The sequence below is a fragment of the Sorex fumeus genome, unplaced genomic scaffold (genome assembly GCF_029834395.1).
Source record: "Sorex fumeus unplaced genomic scaffold, SorFum_2.1 ptg000033l, whole genome shotgun sequence".
Taxonomy (NCBI): Eukaryota; Metazoa; Chordata; class Mammalia; order Eulipotyphla; family Soricidae; genus Sorex; species Sorex fumeus.
In genome coordinates, this window is record NW_026606090.1 from 26995224 (window position 1) to 27016976 (window position 21753).

At 53.3% G+C, this 21753-nt stretch overlaps 1 protein-coding gene across 1 annotated transcript; it reads left to right on the forward strand.

Moving 5' to 3' along the window:
• The first annotated feature begins 1902 nt into the window (after positions 1–1902).
• Positions 1903–20017, forward strand: RNF122 (ring finger protein 122). Its single transcript, XM_056116922.1, has 6 exons — positions 1903–2012; positions 9272–9428; positions 16337–16382; positions 16646–16687; positions 18687–18769; positions 19903–20017. Exons 1-6 carry the CDS (start codon positions 1988–1990, stop codon positions 20015–20017), a joined length of 468 nt encoding a protein of 155 aa, XP_055972897.1. The 5' UTR covers positions 1903–1987.
• The last annotated feature ends 1736 nt before the right edge of the window (positions 20018–21753 follow it).

The following is a 21753-nucleotide window of genomic DNA, read 5'->3' on the forward strand; positions in this document are numbered from 1 at the left end:
ACATGAGCAATACCACGTACCAAAGCAGAGTCAAGAATGAGTCTTCTGTGTTCGAGCCACAACACAGAGGCATTGTGACGAAGTAGGAGCAGATTACATCTGAGACAAGGAAGACGGCAAGGGCCAACCAGAGAGCTTTGAATCCGGGACTTGACTTCATCCAGCAAACACCAGGGTGAAGGACGAGATTGATGTCTTGCATAGAAAATTCTGGGACCAAGCAGAGGATGAGTTTGAGAATGAGATCCGTGTTCATGCACTCAACATACCTACCTGAGAAATGGAGGGAAGAGCCTCGGATAAGACACAGAGTGAACTCGGGGCCAAGGCATCTCTGTTAGAATCTTTGGCCTCAAGGTCTGGGTGTCTGCCTCACTAACGTCTCTTAACATAACAGTGATTCGTGTGGGCTTTCAAGTTGGAGGTCTTGAGTCAGGGGGGCCAATTAGGAAGCTTTTACAGTTGTCCAATTAAGAGATGAAATGAGTTGGACCCGGACCTGATGCCCCTTCACACTTGCTCATAAAGGGGGGCTGGGGGGGGGGAGGTCGTTTTAAGAGAATTAAGTAATTAAGTTCCAAACTATTTGTTGCCTTGTGATCTGGGCCAAATCATATATCTCAGCGATCACGCTTTTAAATGACAAAGCACTCATACGCATAATCTCATGTGAGGGTCACAAACTCCCTATAGTTAGGGAGGTTATTTCTCACCTTCAATTAACAAATTAAGTTTAATAGGGAGATTAGATTGAGTCATTCTTCTGTGCTTGCTTGTTGACTGTCTGTCTCCTCATTCTCTGTAGGAAGCTGCCTGAGACCTAGCACAGAGCCAGTTGATGGCCCTCGGGTGCAAAATAGGTTCGCGGTGGATGCATTTTTTGAATCAATGAAAGACAGACAGACAGACAGACAGAATAGAACACGCGGGAGGAAACCCAGGACATGTTCAGTAAAGGAAAGCTATTCGAGAGAGACTTAAGGTATTCATTCACTATTCCCAGTGCTGTTTCTTAACACCGGTGCTCCTGGGTGCTGAATGAAGACACTGCCCTGGAAGTCTTGGCCAGTGTTGATTTCTGGGTTTGACTTTGCTGCTCGCGGAGAGCGTGGGGCTCTGACACGTTCACTAAGAAGCGTCAACTTCAGACCTCAGTTCCTTGTTCGCGAAAACCAAGGCAAGTCACAAAAGACATAACCACCAGGCGCTTCCTCCAACCCCGCTTCGGCAAACCCTGCTCTGAACTCTTGCTGCCGCTGCCCGTTTCGCAGGGAGCCCACGCGGGTGCCAGCCGGACCCCGGGACCGAGTGGGGTCCCAGGAAGCAGATAGCCAACCCTCCCCCCCTGCAACCGGCCTCCCACGGAGCTCTCGAAACCTTAATCGCCGACAGCTAGGAAGGCTGAGAGCAGCCGGGTGCGGCTAGATGGTCGGTTCTCCGCAGCTCGGGGCCGCGACCCCTGCCCGAGCGCTTCTCTACCCGGGCCAACTCCGCCCGGCCCGGCCCGGGAAGGTGAAGGGGGCGGCGCCCGGGGTGGGCGGGGCTCCTCGCCGGAGCAGGGCTCCCATTGGTCGGCGGCCGGGGCTCCGAGACGGAGCCGGGTTCCCATTGGCCGGCGACCGTGACGGTGGGGGCGGGGTCGCGGGCGGGGCCGCGCGCGGCCCGTCAGTGTCTGTCCCGGCCCCTCTGCACCGCCACCGGCCCCGCAGCTGGGGTCCCCACTCTCCGGCCCGGACCTGCCGCGCTCGCACCCCGCGCCCTCCTCGCTCCCCCTTCCCGGCGCTCCGAGCCCGGACTTTCGTCCGCTCCTCTCCGCTCCGAGTGCTCGCCGGCGGACCCCCAGGAGCCCCCACCCCCCCGCCCGAAGCTCCTCGGGAGTGCGACTCCGGGAGCAGTGCGGCCCCCAGCCCCGCGCGGGCGCGCCCACCCCGCCGCCTCCCCGCAGCCTGCTTTCGTTCGCCCGAGGAAGCCAGCCCAGGATTCATTGATGCACCCATTTCAGTGGTGTAACGGTGAGTCCCGGGGCCGCGCTCGCGCTCGCCGGGAGCCGAGTTTCCCGGGACCGGGACCGTCCGGGGAGGAGCCCCGCGCTGCCCCGCGCTGCCCTGCCCCGAGCGGGACCCCGGGAAAGGGAGAAAGAGGCTCCCGGCTCCGCTCCGGGCCGGGGGTGGTCTCGGAGCCCGCAGCGGCCGGGGGCGGGGGTTGGTGGACGGCCGGGGCGGCGGCGACGAGGGTTCCCGGCCTTTGTGTGCCGGCTTCGCTCGCCGACCCCTTCCCCTGCCTTTGTGCGCTCGCTCGCTCGCTCGCTCGCTCCAACTCTGCTCTTTGTTGTGGTTGTCGGCGGAGACTCCAATCCGCGCTGGGACTCCTGGAGCTCCTAGAGGGAGCTCAAGTTCCCGGCCCGAAACTTTGCAGATTGTTTCCAGCGGGCACGACGCGCGGGGGACGGCGCGGGGGGCTCGGGGCGCACGGGGTGCGCGGTGCGGGGAGCGCGCGGGGTGCGGGGGGCTGGGAGCGCGCGGGATGCGGGGGGCTGGGAACGCAGGGGGTGCGGGGTGCAGTGCGCTGGGTGCGACGCGGGGGGCTCGGAACACGGGGCGGGCGCGGGGTGCAGCGCGCGGGGCTCGGAGCGCGCGAGGGGCGGCGCGGTAAAGGCTCCGGGCGCGCGCGGCGGACGCGGGGACCCCGGCGCCCCGAGCTGCGGGAAGCCCGGCCCGGACACCTGCGCTCCAACCCGGCTGCGACCACCTTCCGCACCTCGGCACTGCAACCTGGGTCGCCTCGACCCCCATCCCGGGCGGGGCAGGTGACCTTGGAGCCGCGCAGCCGTGCGCGCTCAGGTGGGGGTCTGAGCCCTCGCCGCGATCTCGGGGCTGGGGTTGATCCGAACACTTGCACTTGTAGCCCGAGGGCTCGGCCCAAAGTCTCGGTTCCCAAAGACTCGGGGAGTTTCGGAGAAAGCAGAGTGGGCCGGGACGCGGCGCGGGTGCGAGCTGGGGGAGCGGGTGCGCGGGGCTCCGGCCCCCCAGAAGACTCCCGCCAGAGCTGGGATCACTGATCTCGAGAGGCTTTTGTTCAAAGGCAGGGTTCGGGCGGCCTGTGCGCGTCCCCCGCCCCACCCCCGCTTCCTCGGACGGGTAGGGGGGGTCTGACTTCCTGAGAAACGAACCGAGTGAGAGGTGGGCACTGCCGGATCGGGGGCGGGGTGAGGCGGGGGAGCCGAGACGGGACGGGCGCGTCCCCGCATCTGGGAAAGGTTCCCGGTGCCGGGGTGGCCGGGAAGGCGCAGCTCTTCCCAGATGCGCCGGTTTTTCTTGGCCAGCCCCTCTGCTGACGTCAGCGCAGCCCCGCGTCATCTCTCCGGGTGAGAAAGTCTGGATCGATGGAGACAATGCAACCGAGCCTCCAGGAGCAAGCACGCACCTGGCCTGTCTTGGGCCCAGCCCTTTGGAGGATTGTTTTTTTCCTCCATGTCCTCCCCCCAGCCCTTCCCTTTACTCTGTGGTTGCTGAGATGGCACTGGGTTAGGTGCGCCTGAGTGCCAGTGGGCACCAGCCCTGTGCTTGAGGGATCCACCCCCTCCCCGTAGGACAGGTACCTGGAAGGGGGCACGGAGGGACATGTGAGATTCTGCTGTTTTATGGTCTCGTTTCTTACCGTGACACCTTCCTGTTGTTTTCATCTTGGCTGGCACCTCTTTGTGAAACAGTATCTGAAACCCGGGCCAGAGAGATCATCCCAGTGGATGGGGTGCTTGCTTGCACGTGGCTGACCTGGGTTCAATCCCCAGCACCTGAGCCCTGCCAGGAGCGATCACTGAGAACAGAGCCAGGAGTCAGCCCCGAGCAACCGCTGGGTGTGGCCCACTGGGAAACCAAAACAATATTTGGGACCCAGCTTCTCAAGAGTCGGTATTTGGTCCTTAGACCATTGAGAAGGAAAGCCACTCCATGCCAGCTCTTAGTCAATATGTTTTTCCTTTTTAATAACGGCACTTGCAAATGGACCACCCCCTGCAGCCTACTTCTTTGTCTCCTGATGCCTTAGCAGGACTCAGTCCTGAGCACCAGGGCAAACCTGTCCGGTGACAGAGTTCAGGTAAACTGAGCTGGGCATTGCAGCCGGGCCCCGAGTGCCCACATGAGCCTTCTGCAGCAGCCACTGCTACGATTCTGCTGAGTTTCCAGAGCTGGGAACCAAAGGAGGTTCTTCAGGCCCCAAGGAGATCCTGGGATCTGGGACTGGGGAGATTGCTCAAAGAACCAAAGTGTAGGCCTCGCTTGAGACCCTACTTCTGCCACCAGCACCCCTCCCCCACCCCCCCCCACCCCCCACCCCCACCCACACACACATACTGCTGTCAAGAAGCAAAGCATGGGGCTGGAGTGATAGCACTGCGGGTAGGGCATTTGCCTTGCATGCAGCCAACCCAGGTTAGATTCTCAGCATCCCAGATGGTGCCCCGAGCACTGCCAGGAGTAACCCCTGAGTACAGAGCCAGGAGTAATCCCTGTGCATTGCCAGGTGTGACCCAAAAAGCAAAAAAAAAGGAAAAAAAGAAAAGAAAAGAGAGAGAGAGAGAGAGAGAGAGAGAGAGAGAGAGAGAGAGAGAGAGAGAGAACACTAAAGCATTTGGTCACACAGTATTTGGGGGTGGGGGAGTTGGGAGTACTCAAGCAGCTCTCCTAGCATGTGCAGGGGACCATATGTGGTGCTGGTGGTCCTACAGGACAAGCGCTTTAGCCTCTATACCATCTCTCCAGGCCACAAAATGTCTTGGAAGTGATCCCTGATTCCTGCTAGAGAGAACTCTTGCCCCCCTCCCCAACCCCAAACCAACAAAGATCAGCATCCAGCTTCTCCAAGGTGCCCGGCAGCCTGCACCTGGACTCTGGTGCATCAACTACTGCCGAGGCAAGGGAAGGAGAGACGCTTGGACCCTCTGCCCAGCCAGGGGAGACCCTAGACCTTTTTTCTGCAGAGTAACTGGAAAGTCCCCCATGAGGTGTTTCTGGAGCCGGGCTCCACTGGCCCAGAGAGGCAGGGTGGAGGCAGGAGGAGTGGTACAAGGCACCCTCCGAACTCCTGCGGAAACCTGGACCAAGAGCTTCCTGTCAGCTACAGCAACGTTTAGCCGGTAATTATTTAATTTTTTCCACTTAATCAGCAAGTCTTTGAGGACAAGAACTTCTTCTTTTGCTTTTTGTTTCCCCACAATGTCTAGGTCACTGCATAAATCAGGCCGTCCACAATGTGTGTTGCTTGACTGGTCATCCATTAGCGGGGAGCAGTTTCTGGGCACTTTGCCCAAACATCATTCTCCTTACAAGGGGGCGCTTTTGCCAAGGGTACCAGGTTATTCTGTGAAAATTGGGAGCTATTTATCAGCTAGCTCGTTCTTGAGAACAAGCCAAACACCGGCTTGGGACCGGAGAATGCACAAAAGTCCAAGTGCGTTCCCCAGACCCGAGGTTCTCCGGCATCTTAGCACGCTCCCCTCTGGTCTCAGGACCCGGCCACACCTCTAGTACGTGCTGTCACTTTGTCAGGGAAAGCCTTTGTGTGTCTCTCATGCGTGTCTGTAGCAGAGCCCGGGTGCAGCAGAGCGCTCTCATTTGTTTTTTTTTCCCCTTCAACATCTCTTACGGGAGTTGTCATCTAATCGATGCTGCATGCCTGTTCCAGTTAGGTTGATGCTAGGAACTGTTGGGCTGTGGGAGACAAGCGCTGGGTGTGGGGGGCCAGAACAGGCAGTGCAGCCTGTGAGCAGGAGTGAGACCTCAGCAGGAAGAGGGGTGACCGGAGTCAGAGAGCCCAGGCTTGCTGAACTGGGGCAGACACTCGGAGGCAGGGTGGGTCACAGACAAGGAAGTTGAACAACCTTGAAGATAAAGTTGGGCAGGAAGTAGTGACTGGCTTGAGGTTGGAGGGGTAACACCGAGGCTAATGGCCTTGCTTTGCGCGTGGCTGACCCCAGTTCAGTTTCTGGCACCAGGTCAATAATAGATGGCCCTTGAGCATGGGCAGGCGTGATCCCTGAACACAACTGGGTATGGCTCCCCAAACCTTTAAAAAAAAAAAGAAAGAAACATTGAGGGCTGGAGAGATAGCACAGTGGGCGTTTGCCTTGCACGTGGCCAACCCGGGTTCGATTCCCAGCATCCGATATGGTCCCCTGAGCACCTCCAGGAGTAACTCCTGAGTGCAGAGCCAGGAGTAACCCCTGTGCATCACCAGGTGTGACCCAAAAAGCAAAAAAGAAAAAAAGGAAAAGAAAAAGAAAAAAGAAACAGTGAGCTATATTCTAAGTGCAGGGCTAGAAGGAGCCCCTGAGCATCACTGTGTGTAAACACCCCAAAATATTTTTAAAGGGGGGGGGACAGAGTAATCGTATAGTGGCAGGGTGCTTGCCTTGCATATGACTGACCAGGCTTCAGTTCCCAGCATCCCATGTTGTCTCCTGAGCACCAGCAGAAGTGATTCCTGAGTGCAGAGCCAGGAGTAACCCCTGAGCATTGCTGGATGCAATCCAAAAAGGAAGGAAGGAAGGAAGGAAGGAAGGAAGGAAGGAAGGAAGGAAGGAAGGAAGGAGGGAGGGAGGGAGGGAAGGAAAGAAGGGAAGGGAAGGAAGGGAAGGAGAGAAGGAAGGAGGGAGGGAGGGAGGGAAGGAGGGAGGGAGGGAGGGGAGAAAGAAAGGAAGGAAATAAGAAAGAAAGAAAGAAAGAAAGAAAGAAAGAAAGAAAGAAAGAAAGGGAGGATTTGGAAAGAGGAAGGAAAGGAGAGACTGGAATGAGAGAGAAGGAAGAAAAGAAAGGAGAGGAAGGAAGGAAGGAAGGAAGGAAGGAAGGAAGGAAGGAGGGAGGGAAGGAGGGAGGGAGGGGAGAAAGAAAGGAAGGAAATAAGAAAGAAAGAAAGAAAGAAAGAAAGAAAGAAAGAAAGAAAGAAAGGAAGGAAGGAAGGAAGGGAGGGAGGGAGGATTTGGAAAGAGGAAGGAAAGGAGAGACTGGAATGAGAGAGAAGGAAGAAAAGGAAGGAAGGAAGGAAGGAAGGAAGAAGGAAAAGAGAGAGAGAAAGAACGAGACTGAGGCCTCAGAGTGGGGGACACTGGGCCTTGCGCAGAGGCTGAGAGGGGGACCCGTGAATGCCTGTGTAGGAGGACCTAAGCCAGTCATGAATTTGGAAACTACATGATAAAATCCAAGTGGGAGGAGATGTCAGACATGTGGGCTGAATTAGAAAAGGAACTAGACATCAATTAGGTGTCTGGACTAGGAACTCAGAATAGAATTGGGCACAAAATATGTTTGCGATAGGGACTGGGCAAGAGGATTTGGCCCAAGATCTGACACAGATTTGCAGGGAGGCCTGTGGTTGAATCACTCATTGATGAAATTTGAAATGTCGAAGATGCACTTTGTCACTGAACCACATCCCTGACCCTTACTTTATTTTTTATAGATTGGTAAGATTTTTTGCTTCAAACCAATTTCATTTAAAGTAAAAACAAACAAACAAACAAAAATATTAGCACACAAGGCTCAACCTGTAACAGCATTTTGGTAATCACTTATACAAGGGCTTAATGGCTCCAGGGTGAGATACAACAATCTTCACACACCTTTCTCTAAAGAAACGTTTTCGGATCATTTTTAGTAGATGATTCCTAACAAGAAATGCAAAATAAATTATTTAGGGCCTGCTTTGGGGCAACTTGGGGGGAGGGGGTGTAGGAGAATTCGAAATAATGGTGGTGGGAAGGAGTGATGGTGGTGGAATTGGTGTTGGAATATTGAATGTAATAAATTATTTTGAACAACTGTATTAAAATTAAATTTTAGAAAAGATTTTTGTTTCTGAGCAAGGAAAAAACAAGCCTCTACCTGTTTTTTGCCTAAATTCTATTTTGTATGAGTGAATGTCACAGAAAACGTATCAAGTCTGACTACCAGTCGCCCAGAGAGAGTCAGTTCCAGGACTGATTGTTAGCAAGTCAGCTGTCAGCAGAGTCGTCCTTTCACCTCTCCTCTGCCTTCTCTGTTTCTCTCAGACACTGGCCTTAAATTGAACTGTTTGTTCTTTCTAAGTGCAACATGCCCACCTTGATTCCAGCTGTCTCAGGGAGACTTTATAGGAACAAAAACACCTTTTCTTTGCTTCTTTGGCCGGAGTCCAATTCCATACCCACCTTGCCACCAAACTCTGGCAAGAGCATTGGGAAGAAACAATCCCAGTTGGTAAACCTGCCAGAATTTTTTGCAGAATCCTGTGGGGAGAGAAAGAAGTTCTCAGGGAAGCTTGTAGCGTTGAGCCAACACACTGATGTCAGTGCGGGACTGTCCTGGGGGCTTCACTGAAATGTGGATCTGGGCCCAGGCGACGCTGTAAGATCTGAAGTATGTGTTCATATACAGGAGACCTCACTCAGGACCCACCAGGGCACCAGCCCCCAAGAACCAAGCTGGGAGTAGCTCTTGAATACTGCTAGGTATAGCCCAAAGCAAACGGACAAAATATAAAGTTGATTCCGATTCATTTCATTTCAAGTGGGACAGGACTGACATTCTGCATCTTCAGTATCCTCTCAGGACAGGCCACTGCCGGGCTGAACAAGTCTCAAGGCCTTAAAGCAGAAAGGAAGAGTAGCTGGTAATATTAGCTACACACTCGCTCAGAAGCGCGCGCGTGCGCACACACACACACACACACAAACACACACACACACCACACCACTTTGGAACACTGGCCTAGTCTTGGAGTAAATAATTTCTATTCTGGTCCCAAGGCAGGTGGCTTAATAGTGATAAATGACCTTTACGATTTACAAAGCACATTTCTTAGCTCATTATTTTCACTCCTCTATTTTTTGCTTGTTTCCACATAACAAAGCGAGGCTTAGAAATGGTTTTAAAAGGTTACATATTTACAGGACAGCAGAATTGGGCCTCTAATATACATTTTTTTTTCTTCCTTCACCCCTGCCTGTGTGTTTTCATGATTGCTCTTAGACTCCCTGCATCTTGCCCTGCTTAGAATTCAGTTCACCATTTTCTGCTCCTCAGTGAGAGCTATTTTTGGTCCTATGTGCAGCGTCCCATTTCACAGATGGAGTAAATAATTCACCCAGGTTGGGTAACTCGTTAGCGTTTGCGCGAACTGCCGAAGTCTACTTCATCGTTTCTCTCGCCGTCCTCACTGGCACAGAGGCCCGTCAAGCCCCCCCTGGCAAAATTCCAACTCTAATATGATTTTTCTCTCCCTCTTTTCTTGACAGGGTGTTTCTGTGGCCTAGGACTGGTCAGTACCAACAAGTCCTGTTCAATGCCACCCATCAGTTTTCAAGACCTTCCTCTCAACATCTACATGGTCATCTTTGGCACAGGCATCTTTGTCTTCATGCTCAGCCTCATTTTTTGCTGCTATTTTATCAGGTGGGTGCTCCTCGGGATGACTTGGGTGAGGAGTCCGGGAATGAAGCAGGCACGCCCCTCGCCAGCCACTAGCCTCCTGCCGGGGCCTCTTCGTTCAGGACAGGGCTTGGCTGGCCCTTTGCTGGGCCCCTGAGGCCTGGTGTTTCTATTTACATCAGCCTATCAAGTTGTCCCAGAGCACATAAGGTCACCATGTGCTGGGCTGAGTCCCAAGTGCCTGTTGGCCAGTTACTGTAAGATTGCCTGGCGCTACTGTCTGACCAAGAAATAGCCCCAGTAGACTCTAAACTCTCTCCTCTCTCTTTCTCCTCTCTCTCCTCTCTCCTCTCTCTCTCTCCTCTCTCCCTTCTCTCTCTTTCTCCCCCCCCCACAAACACACACACACACACACACGCACGCACGCACGCACGCACGCACGCACACACCCTTTGGGTGGCCAGGGGTAGGTGGGCATTTCTCAACCACATGGCATGTTCTGCCCTCCTGGGAAACCCTGTTGTCAACCACCCAGATGCTAAAATTAGCAAGCTGATGTCTGGAAAGCTACTTGTTTATTCTGCCTTGTATGCTCTGATTTTTCAGAGTGAAAGAACTAAAAATGTCACTTTCTCTAATTGTGTTAGGGATCCAGGGAAGGACTCGGGCTTGGCAGGAGCTGCCGAGCTCCAGGAACTGTTTTCTTCACCTCCTATTTAAAGACTTGGGAACGGAGGGCTGTTCTCTCCCCAAAACCAAAACCGGGGACCTGACTGGGAATTCAACTAGTTTCTGATTGGGTGTGTGGGGCTGTGTTGGCAATTCCTATTGTCCAGGATTGTCCTGTACCTTGGAGGGTTGGGGAGTTATGCATGACCAGTAGAACGTATTTGTGAGTTTCATAGTCATTGTGCTAATCGACAGTCCTCCCACCCTACCCTACCCCCTTTCCCATGCACACACAATGCCTGGGTAAATGTGAGCCATTGTGACCATCAACAACCTCCTCTCCCCCCTCACTCCCTACCCCCCCACATACACACATATGTGCACACAATGCCTGGGTAGGTGTGAGCCATTGTGACCATCAAGAACCCTCCTCTTCTCTCTCACTCCCTGGCCCCTACACATACACATACACACACAATGCCTGGGTACATGTGAGCTACTCTGAAGATCAACATCCTCCCCTTCCCCCCGCCCCCGCACGTACACACACACACACACACACACACACACACACAGATGCACATACACAATGCCTGGGTAGAATGTAGAATGTGAGCTATTTGATGATCAACATCCTTCCCCACACCCCCACACCCCCAACCCCTGTGTGCGCACGCACACACACACACACACACACACACACACATACACACACACGGGCACACATGCACGCACATCACATACACAGAGACGCACATACACAGTGCCTGGGTAGATATTAGCTGATGTCTCAGTATCTAATAGAATTATCCAAACAGATTACATTAAGATACAGGAAATGAATTCTGGCCCCTTTAAGATGCGCCCCCCTCCCCACGTGGGTCTGGGCACTGCTGCTCCTGAAGGAAGGGCGAGGGTCAAGGCAGAGGCGTGTCCACCCCTTCTAGGCTGAGGAGTCTGCCTCGAGGATGGTGCCTCAAGGATGATGCCCATAGGCACAGTGCTCTGTCATTGCTGCCTCCAGGCCACCTCTTTGAACTGCTCCCAGCCCTAGGACAGGAATTTTCCACTCAAAAATCAGCGCAGACAAGATTTTCTCCCCCCCCCCCCTTTTCCAAATTTGCATGTAATTATGAAGTAGGGGAAGATTCTGGTGTCTCTGCCCCTCCTCCTCCTCCCTCAGTCTGCGTTTTCTTCAGATTCCTGCTGACCACAACCCCCTTCCATCTCCCCACACCAGGCAATTCAAGCAGACACATGCCACACACTACAGATTTATTCATGCCGGGGGTGGGGGTGGGGGGGAGGCGTCTACAGAGCCAACTACCTGTGGCCCCTGCACGCATGCACGCGTCTACTCCCAGGGTAGAGGTGGTCGAGAGAAGGCACACACCTGGCAGTAACCTTGGCCACTGCCACGGGTCACCAGTGTTCAGTTCCTGATCCTGCCGCAACAAGGGGTGAGCGTTAGCCTTCCCCATGCCTGGCCAGGCGCTGGGCTCACTCTCTCCTCTCAGCCTCCCTCCCCTTGAGGCATCAGTGACTTTATCATTCAGGATAGCCGTGCCCCGTCCATCAGGGGTCAGCCCAGGTCATCCCTCAAGGAAGACAGAGTTGGGGACACTGGTGGCAGTTAGCCAGTCTCTCGGGGACTGTCTGCTCTGCATGTGCATTGTGAAGGGCCTAGGCGGCAGCGGTGTTCGTGGGCACCCGTGATAGGAAGGACTCGGGGTTCTGCACGAGGGCAGGCTGGGCGGCTGTGGACGGCTGGCTTATTTTTCTTCCTTTTTCTTTTTGGGTCACACCCAGCAATGCTCAAGGGTTCCTCCTGGCTCTGCACTCAGGAATCACTCCTGGCATTGCTCGGAGGACCAGATGGAATGCTGGGAATCGAACCCGAGTTGGCCGTGTGCAAGGCAAACGCCCTACCCTCTGTGCTATCGCTCCAGCCCCTGACTTATTTTTCTTGGGTAGGAGAAAAGAACAGCCACGGGCATATGCCACCAAAGGCTGTCCCACCGGGGTGCAGCTCGGCGCCACCTGGCCATCCTGCAGGAAGCCGGCTCTCCGGCCCCCACCCTCTGGGGCAGCTGACCCTGGGCTGTCACGGTTCCAGAGGCCGCTGGTGTGTGGCAGCCTGTGGGCGTCTATATATAGAAAGACACACAAGCCCAGAAGCCGCTTCCTCTCCCTGCTTCTCAGCTTCCTCTTCAGCCAAAATAGGCCCCTGGCTGCCGCCCCCGACCTGCTGAGCTCATCTCTGGGGCCAGCCTCTCCTCCCGCTGCCCCCCCCCCCCAATTCTTCTCCACCTCCAGGACCTGACCCCTGCCCGGCACAGGATGAAGGGGCCGGCGACGTCCACACCGGCAGGAAAGGAGCAATTATTCTCAGAGAGGCGTGAGGGAGAACCCGCTGGCAGCCTGGAATGGTCTCACTGGGGGTATTTTTAGTTGCTGTGCTCAGCCAGCAGCTGAGAGGGCCACCTGTCCCCAGTTGGCACGGCCTCGTCCCTGGGGAGGACCCAGGCCTTGTCAGCCCTGCTTCCCTGCAGCCTTTCTGGCCCTGTTTTCCCCCACAGCCTCTACCTTCCCAAGCTAGAAGCATCTCTGCAGCTCCTGGTCTCCCACCTTCTGTGATGAGCTCCATGCCAGGCCTCGGGAGGATTCTCGGGCAAAGGCCTTCCCTAGAGCCAGGGCGTGGGCACAGGGGAGCAGCCCAGCACACAGTAGGGCTGCCGCAGGGACAGAGGGGGGCTCGAAGAGCTGTGCACCCTCGTTCTCACAGAGGTAGAGAAAGGGACTGCTGACCTGTGGACCACGCCATTATGTCCCTCAAACAGAGAGGCGGCGGGGTTGGAGTGATACCACAGTGGGTAGGGCGTTTGCCTTGCACGCAGCCGACCCAGGTTCGATTCCCAGCATCCCACATGGTCCCCCGGGCACCGCCAGGAGTCATTCCTGAGTGCAGAGCCAGAGTAACCCCTGAGCATCGCTGGGTGTGACCCCCCCCAAAGAAAAAAAACAGAGAGGCGGCCGTAGGGACCTCGCTAGGACACCTCCTCCCCTGCCCCACTTCACGTAGACTTCAGTTCTGTTCCTTTAAGTTCCAGTTCTGTGCTTCCGGGGCAGGTAGAGAGAGTGCAACGCAAAAGGCCAGAGCACCTTTGTCCACGAGCACTGCTAGGAGTGATGCCTGAGTGCAGAGCCAGGAGGAAGCCCTTGAGCAGTGCCGTATGTGGCCCCAAACACTGCTGCCTCCCCTTCAAACAAACAAACAAACAGATCTGGGCTTCTCAGCTCTGTTCCCTGTTTCTAGAAGTTAGGATATGGGGGACAGAGGGGGCAGGGGGACGGAGGAGAGAGAGAGAGAAAGCCAAAGATAGAGAGAAAAGAGAGAAAGGGAGAGAGAGGAGAGAAGAGAGAACAAAGAGGAGAGAAAAAAGAACACACACACACACACACACACACACACACACACACAAATGGACCAAATGGTTCTCTGCAAAGTGAAGAGTGGACAGACCAGTCCCTGGCTAGGCCCCTTGCAGGACTGTCCAGTGGCGAGAGCCTCTCCAGAGAGGGCATCGGCGATGGAACTACAGCTCACAGGGCCCCAGCCCTCAGCAAAAGCCCCCCTTGGGTGTGAGCTGCTAAGCTACAGGCACACACTGGCTCTTCGTGTCCTCTGATTTTCCTCTTCGGGCTTTGGGAGGTGACCGGCAAGCCTGACCTTTCCCCGCCCTGATTTGTGCCGGGGCATGAACCTCTAGGACTCTGGCCCCACCCTCTGTGTTGGCACCCTGGTGCCCGGCTCGCTCTCCTCTGCAGTGCCTACCAGCAGCTTATCTCCGTGGTTGGGAGACTTGTGATGTGAGATTCTTCTTCTCTAACACGTGTCTACTGTCTTTTTCTGCCAAAGGTCAAATGTTCTCTGTTTTGTTTTTTTTTCTGGTCTTTGTTTCTGCTTCCCCAGCCTACTGTCTAAAGCAGCCATCGAGAATATGTAGAACTATGCATGTGGTGGTGTTCTCCAAAGGGCTTGGCAAGCATCAAAATTTGAGTTCCATGTAAAATTTTACACAAAATACTCTTGTGATCTCTATTTTCAACCATCTAAGGAATGAAGACCATTTGTTTGTTCGGGGACTTAAGCCACACCCACTTGTGCTCAGGGCATGCTCCTGGATCTGTGCTCAGAAAATCGCTCCTGGTCGTGCTTCCAGGGCCCATTCATGCAGTGCTCAGTATTGAAACTGGGCTCAGAGTGGCCTTACCCTTGTACTATCTCTCCAGCCCCAGGATGGAACCATTTTTCGTCTCTGAGCCCCAACAGACAAGTGGTGAACAGGATTTGGCCCCCACACCATGGATTATTATACCTACTCTAACTTGGTGGCTTTATAATGCTTCTTTCAAGTAACTCTGCATAGGAAGAATGATTGGTGTGAGGGCAGGGAGAGGACTACTGCAGGTACGGCGTATACCTAGCATGTATCTAACTTGATTGCAGTTACTGGCGACACATGGTCCTCCACCATTACTGGCTATAACTCTGGAGGACATAATCCCCCTGGGGTGGCCCTAATTCTCCCTGGCTCTAGGGGCTTAAGCAGCCTTCCCAGGCCCTTACACTGAATTGATAGACTGGTTGACCTGGGCATCATCAATGACCCCCCCACCCCCCCACCCCACCTGCCCAACCTCCTAAACATCCCTAACCTCCCGAAAATGTCAGGTGGAAGAAAAAGCTTCCTCTGAATCCTGTATATAGGAGGCCATAGATCTGCTTGCAGAATTCATGAAGCTGCCCTCACTAAAAATAGAGTGGGGGAAAAAACCCAACTATGGGGTCAGAGAGATAGTATAGTGGGTAAGGCACTTGCCTTTCACACGGCCAACCCAGGATCAAGTCTTGGCACCCCATATGATCTCCTGAACCCTGGCAGGAGTGATTCCTGAGCACAGAGCCAGGAGTAAGCCAAGAGCACATCCAGGTGTGGCAAAATATAATAACAATAGTACACACAAACCAAGTGTGTGTGTGTTTGAAGATGTATATGTATGTGTATATATAGTATATATCTGTACATCAGTTTTATTCCTACATTGTTTATCTCAATACATAGTCATCTGGCTACTTGCTTTGAGTCATTTAGGAGGTACAGGCATATTGATTAAGCCTGGATCATAACGTTGGGAACTTCTGTATCCCACTTCATTGGAGAATCAGGTCACATCATGGATTGGAGGTTGGGCTCTGTAATTTGGTAGACTGATTCAAAACTCATGCTTGGCTGCCAGCTAGCTCTGAAGTTAGGCAAGTCATTCAGATTCCTTGAACTTCATTCTCGTCACTTATAAAAAGTCGCATCTCACCCTCTTGAGGTAGTTTGTCATCAAAGGAGCACATCATCGGTTGTTAGTGTGGGAATGGAAACGTAGTGAGTTCTTGATGACTGTTAGGGGTTTTCCTATTAGTAAGAGAGGCTGTGTTTGGGGTATTGAAAGTTTCACTGCATGCAGGCCACCAGCTTGAGAGAAAAAGAAAGAAACAAAGAGGGGCATCCCCAGTGTCAGCCTGGCTCCAGGAAGGGCCGAGTGTGCTTTGCTTCCAGAATAGTGTGTTCCCGGGTGGAAAATTCCCCGGGGTGATCAGAGACTTAAGCATTCTCCTACCCTGGACAATGCAAGGAATTCTTTGGTTGTGTTTTGGGCCACACTCAGGTGATGCTCAGGAATTACTCCTTGCTCTGCCCTTCACGATTATCCCTGGCAGTGCTCAGGGAACCATATGGGATGCCATGAATCAAACCTGGGTCAGCCGCATGCAAGGCAAGTGCTCTACCCACTGTCTGCACTATTGCTCTGGGTCCTGGAAATAGTTCTTTTAAAAAAAAAATCTAACTTCTGTATACTGAAGCAAGCCAGTTATTGATTGCTATAATTTTGAAACCTAAAGGAACTTACCTCCTAAGAAGCAACAGGAGAACACGAATGAATACATTGGGGTAGCTAGCCAGGGAGTTTTATTTTGTGGGGACTGAATAGAAATTTTGAGGTGATTGAGCCTGAAAAGGGGCATATGCCACTCTTGGTATAATTTTGTTCCAAATCCCATCTCATGGCATCTGTGGGACATCTTGTTGCCAGGATCACTCCTCCCCTTTCCCCGCCAAATACTCCAGCCTCCAGCCACCCCCCCTCCTTGGAAGGGCTCTGTTTACGCAAAGGCATGGTAACGGTCCTCCCTTCTTCCTCCCCAGCAAACTGCGGAACCAGGCACAGAGTGAACGATATGGCTACAAGGAGGTAAGCTGCACGTCTCGCTCCGAGATAATTCCTCTGCGACTGGCCCGTGGAAGGAGAAAGCTTAAGCCCTCCTGACCTGGGAAATCCCACTCCACGCCCTAAAGCCTCACCTCTGCCCTGCACCAGATTCTTCAATGTCTTTATGTCTGGCTTAGCACAACTAGTGCCAAACCCTCCCCTCTCTCAAATGGGGTTGGGGAGGGGAGTTTAAATCTCCGGCCCTGCTAGCTGCTCTCTCTTACACCATGCATCTTTCCTTCTAGGTGGTGCTTAAAGGTGATGCCAAGAAGTCCCAGTTATACGGGGTGAGTGTGCTGGGTCGGCCTAGAGGAAGTTCCCAGCAGCAAGACAGATGAGACAGTAGCTTCTCCAGCTCTCCACCTAGAGCCTCCCAGAAACCTATTTAGTCCCTCCCTGCTTATTTCCTTGAACCAAGTAAAGGGACCATCCAGCATGTCAGTCCCTGGAACACATGTCTAGAATTGGCCTGGGCAGGAAGCATAAGGAATTGCAAAAGGATCTGTGTAAACAGTGACACACAACCCCAGTCTGATCCCTCTGCATAATTCCCAAGAGGAAGGTGATTATTTGTAGACCTGGAGGGTGGAGTGGGAGGGGCACAGCTGGAAGTCCTCACGGCTTATCTTGGCTCTGTGCTCAGGGATTCCTCCTGGCAGGGCTTGAGAGACTCCATGGGGTGGCAGGGATTGAACCCAGGTCAGCCGGCCGCATGCAAGGCAAGTTCCCTGCCTGCTGTTCTATTGCTCCAGTTCCTTATTTTTTTTATTTATTTTTATTTATTTATTTATTTATTTATTTATTTATTTTATTAGTGAGACAACCATGAGGTATAGTTGTAGACTTACAAATTTTTGTGCTTGGGTTTCAGTTATACAATGATTAAGTACCCATCCCTCCACCAGTGCCCATTTCCCACCACCACTGATCCCAGTATCCCTCCCACCCCCCACCTCCCCCCATCCCACCCTGCCTCTGTGGCAAGGCATTCCCTTTTGTTCTCTCTCTCCTTTTGGGTGTTGTGGTTTGCAAAAAAGGCATTGAGTGGCAATCATGTTTGGTCTAGAGTCTACTTTCAGCATGCTTCTCCCATCAAGGGAGGATCCTCCCAACACCCTTTATTTGGTGCTCCCTTCTCTATCTGAGCTCCCTTATTTTTTAACTCCTCCCCTTGTCATGCCCCATACCTTAGTTTCATCCTGGTCTACACAGTCTGACCTGTGAGATTGGGAATCTGATCATTGTAGCCGAGGGGCACCTTCTGGTGATTCTCCCTGAGGAGTTGTGCTGAGGGGTCCACTGTGTCCTGGATAGGACCCTGACCCGCATGCTATCTCTCTGGCCCCCATTTCTATGATTCTTTTCTCTTCTCCATCCCTCTCCTCCCTTCCTGCCTCAACTCCTTGAGTTCCTTCAGCTGGGGCCCTTGAGACTGGGCCGTTCCTGCTCCTTCCACATCCCCTGCTTCATGGATCTCGGCTGTGACCACACAGACTCCTGTAGAGTGTGTTTGGGTTCACTGGGGACAGGGAGGGTCACAGTTCTTTCCTGATGCAGTAGTACGAGGCCACGGCTCAGTGACACCCCAATGTTCGATGGCCATGATCACATCCCAGCAAGTTCAGAAATTCCCTAAGCCCTCCGTAAGCAGCTAGTATCAACGAAGTCAACACAGAGACAAGAGACTATGAGAGAGTAACTGTCGGCATGCGCAGACCATTCCTTGCCTCCAGCTGCTACCCCAAGCCCCCTTGCCAGATGTCCTGGCTGGAGAGAATTAACACCCATTCTAGAATAGTCTTGTCCACAAAAGCCTCAGTGGTGAAAGAAATGTTCTGTGTCTTCATCTTCTTCTCCAGATCCTCTGGCCACCTGTGGCTGTTGGGCTCTTGGCACATGGCTTGTGCTGTGGAGGAAGGAAATTATTACTCTGATGGACACACAGACTTTCACACGTGGCTAATGGCTACCAGACCATTGTGTGATTTTTTTTTTTCTTTTTGGGTCACACCCAATGATATTCCTGGTTCTGCACTCAGGAATTCCTTCTGGTGATGCTCGGGGGACCATAAGGGATGCTGGGAATCAAACCAGGGTCGGCTGCGTACAAGGCAAACACCCTACCTACCCCCTGTGCTATCGCTCCAGCCCCCATCATGCAATTTTATATAGCTAAGAGGACAGGGGAACTCCGTTTTCTTGGAGGTGTGAAAGCATGGGTATTTAGGGTGGGGGGGGGTGAGGCTGAACCCTGTCTCCTCTCACGCAAGCTGCTTCCCCCCACAGCAGACCTGTGCCGTCTGCCTGGAAGACTTCAAGGGCAAGGACGAGCTGGGCTTGCTGCCTTGCCAGCATGCCTTTCACCGGAAGTAAGAGGGGCTGGGGTGGGTCCAGGGGTGCCTTCAGAACAAAACCAGCAGGGAACATCTCCAAGAATCTCCAGTCCTACCGACCTGTACTTTCCATCTTCCAGGGTATTCTCTGTGGGTACCTGGACCCCAGCAGGGTGGGTGGACTGGAGGGGGCTGTCCTTGCTCTAGCCAGCAGCAACAAGGCTCCATTCAGAGACACATAGAGCAGCTGGGAGCATCTCCTCCTCCTCCTCCTCCTCCCCATCCCCCTCCTCCTCCTCCCCATTCTCCTCCTCCTCCTCCTCCAGTCTCCCTTCTCCTCCTCCTCCTTCCCCTCCTCCTCCCTCCTCCTCCTCCTCCTCCAGTCTCCCTTCTCCTCCTCCTCCTCCTTCCCCTCCTCCTCCCTCCTCCTCCTCCTCCTCCTCCTCCTCTCCTCCTCCTCCTCCTTCTTCTTCTCCTTCTCCTTCTTCTTCTTCTTCTTCTTCTTCTTCTTCTTCTTCTTCTTCTTCTTCTTCTTCTTCTTCTTCTTCTTCTTCTCCTCTTCTTCTTCTCCTCTTCTTCTTCTTTCTTCTTTTTCTCCCCCTCCTCTTCCTCCTCCTCCTTCTCCTCCTCCTCCTCCTCCTCCTTCTTCTTCTTCTTCTTCTTCTTCTTCTTCTTCTTCTTCTTCTTCTTCTTCTTCTTCTTCTTCTTCTTCTTCTTCTCTTTATTCTTTGTCTCCTTCTTCTCCTTCTCCTCCCCTCCTCCTCCTCCTTCTCTTTCTCCTCCCCCACCTCCTCCTCCCCCCTTCCTCCTTCTCCTCCCCCTCTTTCTTTATTTCTTTCTTTCTTTCTTCTTCTTCTTCTTCTTCTCCTTCTTTTCTTCTTCTTCTTCTTCTTCTTCTTCTTCTTCTTCTTCTTCTTCTTCTTCTTCTTCTTCTTCTTCTTCATTCTTTTTCTACTCCTTTTTCCCTCTGTCTCGCCTGGAGATGCTCAGGAGTTAGTCTTGTCTCCACACTCTGGAGTCACTCCTGGTGGTGCTCGGGGGACCATATGGGGTGCCAGAGATAGAACCTGGGTCGGCCGCATGCAAAGCAAACACCCTACCCACTGGGCTATCGCTCTGGCCCCTGGAGCATCTTTAAAGGGAGGAAATGGTCTTGTTTTGCCTTGCAGGTGTCTGGTGAAATGGCTGGAGGTGCGCTGCGTCTGCCCTATGTGCAACAAGCCCATAGCTGGCCCTTCAGAGACCACCCAGAGCATCGGCGTCCTATTAGATGAACTGGTGTGAGCTGTCAGCTTTCCCCCGAGGCCTGGCAAAGACCCCACCAACCAGTGCACAGCTGCAGTGAATGAGACTGGATGAAGGGGCTGCCCTGACCTGGGGGTGGGCTGGGGGTTTAAGCAGGGCTGGCCATCATTATTGGGGTGGGACTGGAACTTGCCCCTCTTCAGCCTCTGGAAGCCTTCTTCCTGCTACTCGTACCGGGGGAATGCACTGTCCCCAAGACCCCTGCATCCTGGTACTGGATTCCCTGCCAGTCTGGGTCATGCCCTGCAGAAGGAAAATCACTGTTGCCTGGTCAAGGACTCAGGGCCCTGTCCTTGAGGGCCTCCCTTAGGGGGAAAGTTGCCCTGATCTGAGGATGAATTGAGTTCTCTAGAGCTTCTGGCCCCTTTTCTCCCCTCCATGGGAAGGTTGGAAGGGAAGGAAGGAAAGAAAGAGAGAGAACCAAGTGCCTCTAGTAGCCGTGAGGGGCTCAGGCGGGCCGCTGGAAGAGCAGAGCCGTATCAGCGGATGTCAATGTTTACACGGGACCCACAGAAACCAGGGCTGGCCGGCGGCCTCCCCGCCAGGTCTGAGGTGCTATCCACTTCTCTCTTCAGTTAATCTCAGAGCTTCCGTGTCTGGGGTCGCTCCCACACTCCCTCCTCTGGAAGAAAGGCTTGCTCAGCACCCCCGTGGGATTCCAGAGGCCTCTTCTAAAGGAGCCAAAGGGGCTTGGGACGGGGGTTGTGAGGTTGTAGGAAGAAACAGACCTTCTTCCCCTTTGTAAATAGTATTTTTATATTTTGTTCTCACCATCTCAGGCTTTATACGTGGGCTCCCCCAGTGGAGGGACTGGGGTGATTGCTGTTCCTCCCGAAGTAGGTGGGGGTGGGGAAAATGTATTTAAGGAAAAAATAAATTTAATAACAAGTTTCTCTCAAACCCTTTTCGTGCCTGTGTCTTGTGGCCTGTGGCTGTTGGTCCTTTCCTGCCAACCGGATCTATCAGAATTCTCAGCCGTGCCTCCCTTCTCCCCACACTCAAACCAAACAGAAGCATACACAGAAGTTCTGAGCAGTGAAAATTGGTCTTAGAGCATCATCTGCACAGTGTAGGTCATGACTGCTGTCAGTGTGTGGTGTTAAGACTGTATAGTGGGCTCTTTCATCTGATTTATGAGGCCTTTTTATTTTATTGTAGGCTTAGGGGCTACACCTTAGGATGCTCAAAGGATACTCCTAGCTCTGTGCTGGGGAGTGGGGGTGGGGGGTCACTCCTGACAGTGTTCAGGGAACTCTATGGTGCCAGGGATTGAACTTGAGCTTCTCCCATGCAAGGAATGTGCTCTAGCCCTTTCTCCCTAGAAACTGGAGGAGAGGGGTTAGTCCACACTCAGCTGAGCTTGGGTTTACTTCTGTTTATGCTCAGGGATGAACCCGAGGTTCACTCCTGCAAGCTCAGGGGACCATACGGGGTGCCAGGGAGCCAGGGGCCACACCGGGCAGCCAGGTGCCAGGCAAGCACTCTACCCCCTATACTACCCAGTCCCCTAGACTTCTTTTCGTGTCCTGTTTCTATGGCAGTTTCTACAGTTGTTGAAATTTTAAAAAGTATTTTTAAAAATTTTAAAAAAGCGTTACACACAACAACTGCCCCTGGCGCCATGTAATCCCATCAACGGCCAAGACCCAGAGACTATAAAACCCAGCTCACGAAAGCACGTAGACACAAATGGAAAGAACCATGTACCTATTATT